Source organism: Xiphophorus couchianus, chromosome 8 (genome assembly GCF_001444195.1).
Source record: "Xiphophorus couchianus chromosome 8, X_couchianus-1.0, whole genome shotgun sequence".
Classification (NCBI taxonomy): Eukaryota; Metazoa; Chordata; class Actinopteri; order Cyprinodontiformes; family Poeciliidae; genus Xiphophorus; species Xiphophorus couchianus.
In genome coordinates this window covers 28,784,009-28,799,535 of record NC_040235.1, presented here as the reverse complement: position 1 = coordinate 28,799,535, position 15,527 = coordinate 28,784,009, and the positions used below count along the sequence as shown (strand labels likewise).

General features: G+C 38.5%; 1 protein-coding gene across 4 annotated transcripts in view; it reads left to right on the top strand.

Moving 5' to 3' along the window:
• slc12a2 (solute carrier family 12 member 2) overlaps window positions 1-14,524 on the top strand; it is an 82,385-nt gene extending 67,861 nt beyond the window's left edge. For 2 of the 4 annotated variants that reach the window (XM_028026581.1, XM_028026580.1), the window contains exons 21-27: window positions 1,829-1,876; window positions 2,531-2,653; window positions 4,001-4,112; window positions 7,340-7,426; window positions 8,449-8,584; window positions 10,248-10,315; window positions 10,447-14,524. In XM_028026581.1, the coding sequence (XP_027882382.1) occupies window positions 1,829-1,876; window positions 2,531-2,653; window positions 4,001-4,112; window positions 7,340-7,426; window positions 8,449-8,584; window positions 10,248-10,315; window positions 10,447-10,582 (710 nt within the window). In that variant the 3' untranslated portion in view covers window positions 10,583-14,524. The remainder of the gene's footprint in view (window positions 1-1,828; window positions 1,877-2,530; window positions 2,654-4,000; window positions 4,113-7,339; window positions 7,427-8,448; window positions 8,585-10,247; window positions 10,316-10,446) is intronic. The other 2 variants (XM_028026583.1, XM_028026582.1) reach the window with 1 other exon arrangement.
• Window positions 14,525-15,527: the final 1,003 nt, after the last annotated feature.

Below are 15,527 nucleotides of genomic sequence, written 5' to 3'. Positions count from 1 at the left end.
CCTGACAGTTGTCCAAAAGATAACCTTTGACACCTAGCACAAGAGGGCAAGACAGAAACATCATTGCTAAAGAGGCTGGCTGTGCACAGAGCTCTGTGTTCAAGCACATTCATAGAGAGGTGAAGGGGAAGAAAAGATGTGGTAGAAAAAAAGTGGACAAGCAAGTAACCACATCCTGGAGTAGATTGTGAAACAAAGCCCATTTAAAAATGTGGAGAAGATTCATAAAGAGTGGACTGCAACTGGAGTCGGTGCTTCAAGAACCACCACACACAGGAAAGATATGGATTTCAGCTGTCGCATTCCTTGTGTCAAGCCACTCTTGAACAAGACAGCATCAGAAGCGTCTCAGCTTGGCTAAAGACAAACAGGACTCTAGACTACTGCTGAGTGGTCCAAAGTTATGTTCGCTGATGAAAGTAAATTTTGCATTTCCTTTGGAAATCAAGGTCCCAGAGTCTGGAGGAAGAGAGCAGAGACACAGAATCCATGTTGCTTGTGTTCCAGTCAAAATCTCCACAGTCAGTGATGATTTGGGTTACCATGCCATCTGCTGGAGTTGGTCCACTGTGTTTTCTGAAGACCAAGGTGAATGCAATCATCTACCAAGAAGTTTTAGGGCACTTCCCGCTGCTGACTAGCTTTATGGAAATACAGATTTAATTTTCAAACATGACTTAGCACCTTCACACAGTGCCAGAGCACCAGTACCTGGTTTAAGGACCATGGTATCCCTGTTCTTAATTGGCCAGCAAACACACCTGACCTTAACCGTATAGAAAATCTATGGCATTATGTGAAGAGAAAGACCCAGACCCAACAATTCAGAAGAGCTGAAGGTCACTATCAGAGCAACCTGTGCTCTCATAACACCTGAGCAGTACCACAGACTGATCGACTCAATGCCATGCCCCATTGCTGTAGTTATCTGTACAAAAGGAGCCCCAACTAAGTACTAAGTTCTATACATGCTCATATTTTTAATGTTCATACTTTACAGTTGGCCAACATTTCTAAAAATCCTTTTTTGTATTGGTCTTAAGTAATATTCTAATTTTCTGAGATACTGAGTTTGGAGTTTTCATTAATTGTGAGTTAACCATCAACATTAAAAGAAAAAAATATTTGAAATATATCGGTCTGTGTGTAAAGAATGAATATAATATACAAGTTTCACTTTTTTAGTGGAATTACTGATTTAAATCAACTTTTTCAATGGAATTACTGATTTAAATCAACTTTTTCATGATATTACACTTTTTTGACCAGAACCTCTACTATGGAGGAGCTGTCTCAGTGATCATACAAAAAAGAGCAAAATGAAGATTAAAACCATTTATTGGCTAATCCTCTTAGAACTGTAGCCTTGCCCCTCACTGAGTCATCATGCAAACATTCACCTTAATCCAAGCACAGTCTTGGTGAAGTAGAAGTGTGAAGAATTAGAACTGATTCATGTCTATTTGAGACACTCACATGTTGCTTACAAAAGGCAGTGGACTTGTGTTTGATTTAATGAGGCAGTTCTGGCTCAGAGTTCCTGCTTCAGCTTTTATTGTTCATGACGGACACGAGAAATTTTCCAGAAGCCACGGAGAACAGTTGAACTTTGTTCTGTTTCCTAGGTTTTCTGTTCACTTCACGGTTACTGCATTGTAACTTACTGGCAAACAATTGACTTGTGGATGGGTTTTTTTTCTTCCTTTTTTTTATTAACTAACATCTTCCTGAGCACAGCGAAACATCATTGGTACTTGGAGGGTTCATCAAATCAGCATTTCACATTAAGTATGTTCTCTTTTTTGTTCTTTTGTTTCATACTTCCCAGATGATGATGAAGATGGCAAAGCTACAACTCAACCTCTGTTGAAAAAAGGCAGGAGACCCCTTTCATTTTGTTGCCTTCAACTTCTTCTCCCTGAGATTTTCTACTGTGTGCTGGCTTTCTTCCATTTTTATGCTTCATCCTCTCTCATCCTGTCACCTCATCATTCACAGTAGATTTAGAAATCTTTTCTACTAACATTCTGCCCTGCATCCTGCTGTCTCTGTCTTCAGTCTCTGCTTGTTCTGTGCTTCCGCCTGCTAGCTACTTGGCTTGAAGAACAGTCATTTCTCCTGATCAGTCTCAAACTTCTTCTGGTTTCCACTCAGTCTCTGATGTCCTGCTGCCATGTGTCCATCACATGACTTTTATCTCACTTCAGATACTCGGTAGTTATCGTTTTTTGGTGACATTTCAGTTTCTCCAAAGCATCTGAAGCTTCTTCCTTCCTACAGTTCTTTTCCAGGATCCTAATTCTGCTTCAGAAACATCTCAGCTGCTGTCTGTTGGCTCCTCAGTGTTAACAGTGTTTCTCCTCTGCTTCAGTGTGACTTCATTTTGATTCATTATAGTTCCCCATTAAGGCTAAGGTTCTCAAAATAAAGAGATGGACATGAAAAGTTTTAAACACCTGAGTTTTTCTGACCCTTAATTGTCACTTTGCTGTTACTGATTGGATGTGCTGTGTGTCTGTCTGCCTTACAGACAAGAAGAGTCCAACCGTTCCTTTAAATGTGTCTGACCAGAGGTTGCTGGAGGCCAGTCAACAATTCCAGCAGAAACAGGGGAAGGGCACAGTGGATGTCTGGTGGCTGTTTGATGATGGAGGTGAGACGGGACCGGACTTCTTGTCCGGTAAAGGAAATCAGCCAGAGATCAGCCACATAAACTGCAGCCACAAACCAAAAGAACCTTGTCCCATTGAAGCAGTGGTGCCCAAAGTCAGTCTTCGAGGGCCGGCATCCTGCATGTTTTAGTTCTCTCCCTGGTTTAACCACCTGGATTAAATGATGGCTCATTAGAAGCCTAAGAAGAACATTGACATGCTGAAAAGTTTACTACCACCAGGGAGAGAACTGAAACATGCAGGATGTCGACCCTCGAGGACTGAATTTTGGCACCACTGCATTAAAGTTTCTCTGTTGCCTTCTGGAGCTGTTCCAGTGCTTCATTTTTATTTTGGTTATCTGAAGACAGACTTTGTGTATTTAAAAACTTTTAAATAAGAACATGGACATGGTCACTCTTTTCACATACTTGCACTAGACCAGTGCTTCTCAATTCCAGTCCTCAGGCCCCCCTGCTCTGCATGTTTTAGATGTGCCTCTATACCAGAACAGCTGATTCAAATGATTGCATGACCATCAAGTGCTGCAGAAGCCTGTTAATCACCCAAAGATTCAATCCAGGTGTGTGGCAGAAGGGAAACACCTAAAACATGCAGGGCAGGGGGGCCTGAGGACCGGAATTGAGAAACACTTCACTAGACCAAACACTAATGGTTTACATCCAGAAGAAAAACATATGTTCATTAAAAATTTAACTTATAAAATCACATTTGCATTATAATTTTATTGAAACAAATCTTGATTGCAGGAAAACATTCCTGAGCTATTCCAATAGATTCAATCATTGCTGTGTTCATTAATGGAACTGACAGAAACGTTATGCTAATCAGATTCCAGATGAGTGTAAAAACATGATGGGCCTGAGACACATGTCAACCTCATCATTTGTCACTACTACAGCCCATTGACACCCTACGAGGCAGTATGGATGAAATTATTCTCACTTCAGATATGGATGCAGACAGGATTCATACCTCTTTCTGTTCCGGTTCACCCAATTTTAAATCCTCTTTTTTAAATATCATTTACAAGTCGGACTCATCGCTTTTGAGCGGTGAGGAAGATTTTGATATGCAAAATAAAAAACAAGAAGTGTGAAATAAATGTTATTTCATATTTATTACAGTATATTAATTATACAGTGTAGATTTACAGGTAAGGTTTATTGAAAACTATAAATCAGAGAAATAGTATGTAAACTAAATGTACATTTATAAGCAGTACATTCTTAATGGATTGTGCTTTTGAGAAAAATGCACACATTTGATATTAGGTTTTGTTGGTTTCAGGTTTGTATAAGCTGATCGGTTTGCTTTCCTTGGATCAGGTCTGACCCTGTTGATCCCATACTTGCTAACCAACAAGAAGAGGTGGAAGGACTGCAAGATCCGTGTTTTCATTGGAGGGAAGATCAACAGGATTGATCATGACCGCAGAGCGTAAGGCCTGACAACTTTTCCTGCCCTTTACTCCAGCTTTTGTGACTTACTTTATAAAAGCAGTTGAGATGCAGTTAATTTTACTGAAAGTATGAAGTTCTTTCTTCCCCAGCAGTTCTGCTCTCAGTGCTTACAAACACACTTTTAAAGTCTTTGAGTTTAACACCCGTCACTGTTAAAAACTGCTTTTTCTCATATCGTTTTCTATAAAACATCTGGACATCTACTTCTGGGGTAATTAATAATGACATGAAATAGAACTGAAGTTTTTTTTAAAGTAATTTTCTTTAACAAATTAGTAAAAAGGATACCATAACCCCAACTGGAGATAAATGGAGATGTTGGCATGAAGCTCTTGTTCCATCTACAGCTCCTGTAGGAGCAGGGGATGTGTTCACAACGGTTACCTATAAGTTTGAAGAATCGATGCCATTTATTACTAATGTTGGCAGTGTAACTTTGATAAGACATCCTCTCAGATATGGAGAAACTTCTCTACATGCTGGTTGCAACTCTTATATGGTTTTCAGAAAGTTACTTAGGCTGCAAATGTTTCATGCTACTAAAAGGAGCTGCTTGGTATAAAAATGCTCTTTCTTGTTAGCTTAAGAGGAAGGAAATAAATCACCTAATGTCAAAACTTTTGGAAAGTAGTCTTCATTGTTAAAAATAGCATTTTTGCCTATAATCAAGAAGGTGAACCATCAAAGTTACTGTGTTTGAAAGAGCGCAACACATCCTGGGAACATCCTGTCTCTGCTGGGGTCAGTCTTCTTCTGGGTTACTTCATTACAGCTGTTACTGTTTCACTATAAAATCATATTTCTTTATTTATGTTAAGAATCAGACATCACTGTCTCGTCAGTGACTGGCAGAGTGCTCTAATATGTCTAGTTTAATCATTAAGAGTTTAACACAAATCTGAGTACAAGATGCAGATATTTTTATTCCAAAGCTGCTAACTTTCATTATCCCATACTTAATGGTGTCTGAAACCTTAGAGGGGAAAGAGAAAAAAGACCACAGGAAAGGTAGGAAGTTGGATATGTTTGTCAGACAGATGTTCCAGAGAACATACAGGTTTGGAGTAAATACTTGGAGACAGTCAGGGTTACAGAGCAATTCCAGCAAAATCTAATACTTGACACAATATTCCTGTTTGTGCTGAAATGAGGTATTTTGGATAATTTTAAGTTTTCCAGCTGGGTCCCATCCTGTGATTATAAAAACTCTCTATTACTCTGTATTGATATGATCCGTGCACTCTCTGTTCAGTCTGTAAATAAGCAGCTGGATTTCCAAGGAAACTTATTTAAGAACGAGACCGAGGAATGCTTTCTATGGTAGAAGCCGACAACACAAGTTGTAAACCTGTCAGAACAGATTTCCACTTTGCTCCCACCAGGAATTTATAATATAAAGATAAGTGTTAGATTCCACAAAGCTAGTTAAATTAAACTGTCCATTGACTAGATTTGCTAAACTTTGGTGCCATTATGGTTTTTTAATGTATGGATGACCCTTCCTACAGTGTTTTCTGGTACACACTCTCACTTCCATAGTCTGTCATGGTTCTTCCAGCTGCCTCCCACTTCCTTTTGTAGGATCAAATTAATTTGGTGCTACAGTAGCAGCAGAGCCTTTCATCTGTACAATACTGGATGCACTTTGTTCTTCTCAGTTTTAAATAAAGAGGATTGCATGCTCTTTGAACAAACACAAAGCACTTCACTGTTTCTCCTCCATTCACTGCATCGTTTCATACCAGTACATCAAGCAGCACTCATCTAAGTTTTGATGTGTTTAACTGCTTCATTTGCTTCTCATCATCAGTCTTCTTTACTGGGCTCCAAGTGTGTCCGTAGTTTGCTTCCAGAGGCGGCTGGTAAAAAAAAATTCTTTTGTGAGGCTGATGTGCCAATAGATTTTCCTCCCTATTCCAGTAAAAAAATTCAAATGAATGGTAAGAAAATGACTACAATTATATTTTATTTAACTAAAATAAAAGATCTAATGTAACTTCAGTAAATATAGAGTAGTTAATCATTAAATCACTGTCATCTCTGAATCAGACTCAAAACTGTGAAAAACACCAAAGATTGTCTTCAAGTTTAACTTTGAACAAACATATTAAAACTGAAGAGAATCAACTAATAGCAATAAACCAACAGACCTTTCTTCCTAAAAGAACTGAAAAACATTGGTATAGATTAAATGATCACAGCTAAAAACAAACACACATATAGATTTTCATAAACCTGAGTCAGCAAATAGGACTTTAGCTCCTCCCTGTACATCAGAACGATCATTTGAACCAGCAAACATAACAATATCCAATCATTAACATTATTATGACAGCACAGAAACTCAACAAGGCAACAAGAGTATTATCGTTAACAAAAAAAAAGAAATCTTAGCAACATTGATCCAGATTAGCATTAACATTATGCTAACCAGAAAAACATAAACATCTATAAATTACCGCAGTGTTCATAAATGATATGATTATCATTTATGCAAAAAACAAATGATAGCAGGAAAAAGTAAACAGTGAAACAGAACAGAGCGCCATGGAAGCTAAGAGCAATAAAACACACTGACCAACAGCTTACCTGCCATCTGAAAAATCTTCTGAGCTGTTACTTGAGATGGAGAATTCGGCCTACCTTTACTGTTAACCTGCAGTTGTCGCCATCAACACAAAACCTTTCTATCAGGGGAAATTCACAATGACTCGTTTGGTGGAAATTTTGTGCAAATCAGATTTCATTTGGGCATACATTATTAAGGAAAGTAGGCTTTGATGATACAATTCTTTATAGATCATTTTTAGATTTTTTTTTACCCTCCACATTTGGGAAGGTGCCCCAGCGTGCACTAGGGACCATCCACCACTGTTTGCTTCCATTCTGGTTGTGTGCTGTGTGAGGGGTTCTCTCAAGCTGAAATTGTGAAAAAAGAAAGTAGACAGGAGCTACAGACTGGGTGCTACCACTGTAAAGTTGCTATGCCAACTGTCAGTGTAAAGACATGAAATATTCAACATGTGCATTATTAGCTGTTGATGGCAGAGAAATAATAACACGAAAGTGCTGTGCAGCACACCCGATGCCTCACTCTGTCAGGCATTCTGCTCCTTTGAAGTTAGTGCAGAAATAAATGAGCTCCAGTTCCAGGTGAACTCTGAGCAATAAAACACAAAACCTACAATGACTTTTTTTTTGCAGGATGGCAACTCTACTGAGCAAGTTCAGAATAGACTTCTCTGACATCACCGTGCTGGGGGACATCAACACCAAGCCGAAGAAGGAACAGTAAGTTTGTCCTTTCAGTCGTTTTCATGTCATCCTCACCATCATCTCGCCTTCCTCTGAGAACATTTCACCTGTACTTGACTAGATCACTTCTAAAGTCTGGCTCGACTTTCAAAGTCTCATCCACTCAATATTTTCTGGAGATGCAAACTTTGAAATAAATAGAGTTTTTGTATTATGGTTGACCTTTATATTTTAGAGTTTCTAAAAGATGCTTTAGGACTGAATGAGTTAAAGCCAAGTTAAAAACTGGGCAACAATAAAGGCAACATCAAACATGTGCTTGATATCAGCTGATCAATAGTTTTGCCTCAACATTCTGCAGGTTGTTCACATAAATGGGGACAGAAGAGGCTTTTTAAACATTTAGAATGTCAAACATATACATTATTTTTGTTCCCATTGAGGTCACAGAGACAATCACATAAACATGTGGAGAAAAAAAACAACACATTTCTCGGAAAAACGGGAACACATTTTTGTCTTCTTTTAGGTATTTGTTGTTCAGAATGTTTTTAAACCTAGTGTGTTAGAAGTAAGTTTCATTAGAAAATGTTCAGCTCACTGTTGCCATCTGGTGGTGAAAATATATCATCATTGATTACCAGCAAAGGGGTATTTTGACAACAAGCTCAAACTAATCTTTGGATGCTCCAGAATTCCTAATTGTAAAAAAGTGTGACAGAATATATTTCATGTCAGTGTTTCTTGCTTTTTAAAGATTCAAATGCCAGCTTTCCCTCCCTCCTGTTTTCACTTATTATTTTAAGTTGGTCTTCTAAGGGACATCAAAAAGCAGCAGATTGGTTTCCTGTCCGTTATGTTTGTTGACATGGGTGAAGACTTATCACTGCTCATATATGATTATTTAAACCTACATCCTAAGAATATCATCCAATCCCACTCAGAAGCCAGTGTGACTTTTTTGTTGTACAGATGTCACGTTCTGGAAACTGTGGCTGTACCATGAAGTCTGCGGCTTATATCATGTTGTTAACCACAAATTCTGTGTTCTGACTCAGTGTGGCAACCTTTGAGGAGATGGTTGAACCTTATCGGCTGAAGGAAGACAACATGGAACTGGAGGCAGCTGAGAGGTTGAAAAACAGTGAACCCTGGAGGATCACAGACAATGAGCTGGAACTGTACCGCGCCAAGGTTTGCAGCACACATGATTCACTGGTTTGGAAGGAAAATGCTGCAATAATATTTTATTTCGTTATTTTACCATGCAAAAGTATTTGCATGGTAAAATAGAATGATGCAGTGATTCACTCTGAGCAGTACACTCAGCTGCAGTACACTGCTGAGCAGTACACTCAGCATGCTGCTTCTATGTCATCTCAAACACAGTGAGGTCCTGGTGAAGCTTGACACTAACTTTTAACGTCACCAATCCGGTCACAAGATCAAGTTTACGCAATCAAATCTTGGTCAACATTCTGCAGGAATATGTCACATGACTTTTACCCAGTTAAAGCAGAATATCATCAGATAAAAACTTACCTGATCAATGGCAGCATTCAGACATCAGAAGGTTTCTGATTCATGCCAGTCCCAGGGTTTCCCCCAGGAAACTAGCTAAGCCCGGTGGTTTAAATGTAAGATTTTAAGGAGCTGGCAAAGTTTACTTAAGAACAATCTTCATAGTTGGATTGTTTGGTTACCACAATCTGATGCTATGAGTTTAATCTTTAAGTTTAAGCTCTGTTTGTTCACAAATACATCTCAGGAACTACAATTATCACTTTTACGGTTGGCCAAATAAACTAGAACCCCTCTCCCAGAATTTACTAAATCCATGTGAAATGCTGTTAGTGGTGCTGATGTTTTTAGCAGCAAGAAGGGCCCTTAAATCAAATTCTGCTCAAGGCCTCATGCAACCTTGGACCGGCCCTGCATGATGAGAAATCTGCTGCACTGCACATCTCTCTGCTGGACACAGAGGGACAAATGGAAGATTTCAGTCATGTGGCTTTAGTAGCTCTTCCATTTCATGTCTATTGAGTTTCAGAGACATAGACTGTTTTGGTTGCCTGTGCTTTAGGGAAAAGGTTTTTCTGATTTCCGCGCGCAGCATTGCTGCCTCACTAAGTTGACAAAACATTTGATATGGCGCCCGTTCAATGCATCGTGTCACTCAAAAAATAAAAAGAAAAAAATAAAGCCAGCATGATGCGCAATTATGAGGCAATCTGCACCAAAGTAAACTTCAGGGATCAAACCGCGACAGTGTGCGAGGCGGCTAATGCCAGAGGTGCCAGCGGTGTGACTGGTGTGTGCTCTCGGCTTCATGCCCCGATCAACTATCAGGAACAATTCTGCTCTGCCAGTGATGTGCTCAATGCTTGCAGTATGGCTTATTTAAAACAAATAAATACAGAATTGTGATTTTTTTTTTTCTTCTTGTGTATAGTAAAAACAAAAACAAGAAACGCTTAGCCTGGGGAAAAAAAGGCGTGTAAAGCCTGGCAACCCACCTAACTTGTAATATACTGCCTGCAGTCACAACGTTTCTCGGTTCTAGCTGCTAAAGTCACTGCAAAGCTTCAAACTAAATCATAAGCCGTCAGTTGTTTTCTTGACGTCTTCACATGACACACTGACATTTGAAGAGCCTGGATGATTGTTGTATTTACAGATCATTCTACAACAATGACCGCAGCTTATGCAATTAGCAGAGAAAACATAAAGGAGTACAGCATCAAAAAGGCATGATGAAATGCATCTGTTTCCATCTGTGAGATTGTCCTGCCCCCCACACCCTGAGTCTGAGATCTAGAGGAATGTTTTCCAACTGTGTGTTGTATTTGTTCTCCAGACCAATCGTCAGATCAGGCTCAATGAGCTACTGAAGGAACACTCCAGCACTGCCAACCTCATCGTCATGTAAGCCAGCATTCACCATTGATTGTCGGTTGTAGCACCACTTCATGAATGTGACAGTGTGTCCATTCCAACGCTGTAGCCCAAGTATGAAAGAACTAGATCTTTGTTTTAACTGTTATTCCTCTCTCCAGGAGCCTGCCATTAGCTCGGAAGGGCGCAGTCTCTAGTGCCCTCTATATGGCCTGGCTGGAGGTGCTGTCTAAGGACCTGCCTCCCATCCTCCTTGTGCGTGGCAACCATCAGAGTGTCCTCACCTTCTATTCTTAGTGTTAGCACAGGGAAAAATTCTGCGTCTTTAAGTCTCACATTCACTTCTGCGGCTGATAGCAAAGCCACACATGTTCCAGTTAAAGCCCAAAATAAAAGGTGCACCATCACACTCCAGAGACTGTAGAAAACACAGCCACTGTTTATCTAAAGAAGGAAGTGATACCGGTTGAGACATTGATGAAGGAATTTCAGGGTTAGGGTGGAAATTATTGGTAAGGTTGCCCTCTTGGCTCCCTTCTTTTCTATTTATTCCAAATGTTCTGTTTTTTTGTAGCTTTAGTTTTTTTCAACTTTCGTGTATAAGTTGTCATTTCTGTTCACATTCTTTTCTCTCAGGCTGCAATTCAGGCATTCATTATATTTGTGGTTTTTTGTTCCTTATGGTATAGAATATCTTTTGAGGTTATTAGGACCAGTTGCCATGTCTGTTAGCAATAATCACCTAGTTTATTTGTTTTAGACATTGGAGAGAACCACACATTCTAAGGCCTTACAGATGTGCCTTTTGGTTGGATCTGATGAAATTAGTTGAATCTCTAATCAGATAAACAATATGATCCATATTATTGGTGGTTAAGTAATAATTTTAATGCATTTATGGTAACTCTTTCTTAGTTGAATCAGTTTAGCTTTGGGGGTTGATTGCATGAAGCCTTTCTGTCATTTGGTTTTTAGATTCATCTAATCTGCTTATGGTTCAAAACTCTGCTGGTCTTCCATTGTAAAGCTGTTGATCATTTTCAATAGCCTGTTATTGGACACAGTTGACCGTTTGGGTCCAGTGCCTGCATCAGATTGTATTTTATTTCAAATTAAACATGCCATTAGTTAGCAAAGATGTGAAGCTAATGATAATTAGCCTTGTTGGTTGGAATGCTGAGTAATGTTTGTTTCTGTTCTTCCCTTCTAAAGACTTTACTCTCTTCAACGACCTAATTAAAACCTTGCCTTAATGATGCTTTCCTTTCTCCAAAGCCATAGTGGCTGTGTGATTTGTGGATAAATGTGGAAGCAATCCGTGGTTTGTCTTCAGTCTTAGCTCATTTGTTATGTAGATGCATCTGTAGTGTCGCTGAATTTGGTGTGCTCTGGTTTTTACTGCACATTGTTGTTGAAGTGCTCTGTCCACTGACTGTAATATTTGGCACTGATATACACTGTCATGTCAACCTACTGGGCTCCTTTGCTCCCATCAGGCTGCACTGTGGACTGTTGTCCTCCTGTTCTCACAGAGCTCACACCACACCTCCCCACATCCAGAAAATGTCTTGACTGAGCGTGAAGATGTACCTCTATGCATTTGAGCGGGTGAGCTGAAGTTCTAGTCCAGTGGTTTTCTGTGCAGAGGGAGGAGCCTTGCTTCATTTGATGGGAACCTTCAACACATCCTCCATTGGCTCCAAGCAGCAGTACCATGGTTCCATTAAAAGCCATATAGAACTTCCCTGCTCTGAGGTGTGAAAAATAGGTCAGATGTAGAACACAAAGCTCGAATAGAACTGTAATTTATGCTTGGAGAAGTAAAATTTGGCTGATTTTTAAAGGTTTTTACAAAATAAACTTAATAAATGGACATCTATTGCTTATGCAATCATTAGAAGTCAATAAGTACAGTTTTAATGGTGTACTTTTGCTGTCAAATTAAAAAATAGATTAGATCAGGAATAGACTTAGTTCAGAGTGAGGCGATACCTTTCAGCTCAAATTCTGAGTAAATGTTGACTAAAGTAAATAAGTCCATTTGATTAAGAAATAAGAGAATTGATGTGACTTTGCAGATTGTTCGACTATAGAAAGCAATTTAGGTCTTCATATTTGCAAGTCGGATGAACAGCTCCTAATTTTGCTGATCAATGTAGTTTTAGATAAAGAGATGGCTTTCATCAGTAAAGTCGAGTTCAATTCTGTTTTGATTTACTCTTTAAGTCGTGTGTTCTTTTTTTTTTAAACAAGTTTAATATTCACCTTGTAGCTCCCTTGTAATCAGTCATTGATTGTATGCAATTTATGAAGAAGAATGTCAACCAATGCTTAGGTTAGTGGAATGTAATGTATAATGAAGTCCGGCTTCTGAGTGAGCAGATGTTTTTTTTTTTGATTGCTCATTTTCATGTATTTAATTTTCCACATAGACAGCAATAAGACTAGTTCTTTATCACTCATCCTTCTGTAGACAAAGTGTTCCAGACACTTTGTCCTGAGAAATCATCAAAGCACCTGTACCATTATTATACCCATCTGAAGAAGTGAGAGAGGATGTTCCTGATTGTCTAAGGAAAACTTTCCAATGTTGAAGACAAGATTAAGGTGGTTTCTTTCTGTTTGGGGGGACAAACTTCCCAGCTCATTTCTGGTGTTTGGGGAAGCTGTAGGAAGCATTCCCACTCTGAGGACTGTTCTATCAAAGTGGAATGTTCTAGACCTTTCAGAATTAGTTTTAAGTTTGTTTAAAATCAGGTTTTCTCTCAAAGATGCAGCTCACAAAATGTGTTCTTCACTGGTCTTAGTGATACATCTGTCCCTTCATTCACATCCCCACAAATCCAAACTATTGTAAAGCCAAGACACCCATTACCAAACAGTACAGCAAGTCCATTGTGTAGTGCAGTTGTGGTACTAAACAGCATACAATAACTGCATTCACATTTTCAAATGTAATGATATTGATTGATTGATACTGTCATGGAACCAACAGCTCAAACAGCAATAGTAACAACTCCAATTATATTATTTATAGTTTTTCCAAACATAATCAAGTTTATCCTTATGACCATAAGTCAGTTCTTACCAATCATTTTCCCCAGTTATCATAAGCAGTGTGATAATTATCCATCCCAGGCAGCTGCTGTACACTTCAGGCTATTTTGAGCTGTTAATGGTGAATTCTATAAATGTCCATTGAGCCTTCAATATGAACTAACTGAAGAATATACAAATAAATGCACAGAACAAGCTGGACTTTATTTAAGCCTGTACTCAAAGAGAAATTAGCTTTGATGTTTGAAATCACTTTTGTGTACTAAACAGAATAAAGATGTGACTTTATGTTCATTGCCATACTGTGAGCCATCACTCTCCCTTCTGTTCTAGAGCAACACTGAAGAAACCATGCACACACATTATTCTGTATTTGTATGTTAAAGAAAATATATAAACCTATATTCAGCATATACACATACATATACCCGTCAGTCTGACCTATAGGAAATCTTTGTCTTTGATATGTCACATTTTGATCAAAATATAACTTTTACAAATAGTTCGGGTTTGTGCCTATTGATTTGATCGGTTCTCTTTATTAATAGATTATAAAGAATATTGGAGAATATTCCACAGATCAGAAGTCATTTGTTAATATTTCAGATTTAAGGCAGCGTTTCTGAGATCATAATCCACTGTTATTCTTTCTTAGCCTGATCCCTGTCACCCGCTCATTCCAGAACCAAAGTGACTTAATAAGATTTCCAACATAATAAAGTAATCACAATCCTAAAAACCTGCAGACATTGGCCTCCTTTTCACTAACATGGCCTAACCTGTAAATAATCTTCATAGTCTAATAATGTTTCATTTAGTATGAAGAAAGTATTTATTTTAGATCTGGAATTTCTTTTTCTGTTTTTCTTGTGTAATATTTTGGACTCAGTACAAAATTTATTTGCATGGTTTTCTGTTAGTATTCTTGCCTTTTAATTTTAGCTAAATTTTATTTTTTGACTATCTTTTCAATGCCTTTTGAGACAAAGACCTGGTTAAGATAAAAAAAAAAGCAATGCCAAGCTTTGACAAACATGGATGGAGTCAACCTGGCTGGTTGAAGTAGTAATGATTTGATTCACTGTACTGTTAACAGTCACAGATATGCTTTTTCTAACATTTTAACAGTTATGATTACAAATACTTTGTATATCTTTATTGCAATAAATGAATCAAATGAAATATGTTTTTGGTTTGTGTTTTTGAATCATACACCATGTTCCAAATTATTATGCAAGTGATATTTTCTCAGATTTTCCTAAATGGTCAATGCAAATGATGGTCAGGATAATTTTCAAGTCATGAAGTATTACAGTATAAATCAAATTTTATTGAACAAACAACCCAATGAGAGGTTTTTCATTTATTTTCTAAAAAAAAAACCCTCAAAATGCACTGTTCCAAATTATTATGCACAGCAGATTTTCTAAACATTTTATGGATTATAGAGAACTGCAAACGGTCACTCTTTGAATGTGAAGTATTTAGTGGTTACATGTACTAAAATCAAAAGCTATTTCAATCAAAAACATCTTAACAGACCAAGTTACATGTTAACATAGGAGCCCTTTGATATCACAGCACAATTCTTGATCCATTGAACTTGTGAGTTTGTGGAAAGTTTCTGCTTGAATTTCTTTGCAGGATGTCAGAAAACCTTCCCAGAGCTGCTGTTTTGATATGAACTGCATTCCACCCTCAGATCTTCTGCTTGAGGAAACTCCAAAGGTTCTCAATAGGGTTGAGGTCAGAGGAGGATGGTGACCACACCATGAGTTTATCCCCTTTCATGCCCATAGCAGCCAATGACACAGTGGTATTCCTTGCAGCATGAGATGGTGCATTGTGATGCACGAAGATGATTTTGCTATGGAAGGTATGGCTCTTCTTTTTGAACCATGAAAGAAAGTGATCAGTCAGAAAGTCTATATACTTTGCTGAGGTCATTTTCACACCTTCGGGGACTCTGAAGGGGCCGACCAGCTCTGTCCCCATGAGTTCGGCCTAAAAAATGACTCCACCACCTCCTTGCTGACGTCACATTAGGACGTGGTGGCCATCCACCAACAATCCACTGCTGTGTCCATCTGGACCATCCAGGGTTGCACAGCAGTCATCAGTGAACAAGTCTGTTTGAAAATTAATCTTCATGTACGGCTGGGCCCACTGTAACCATTTCTGATTG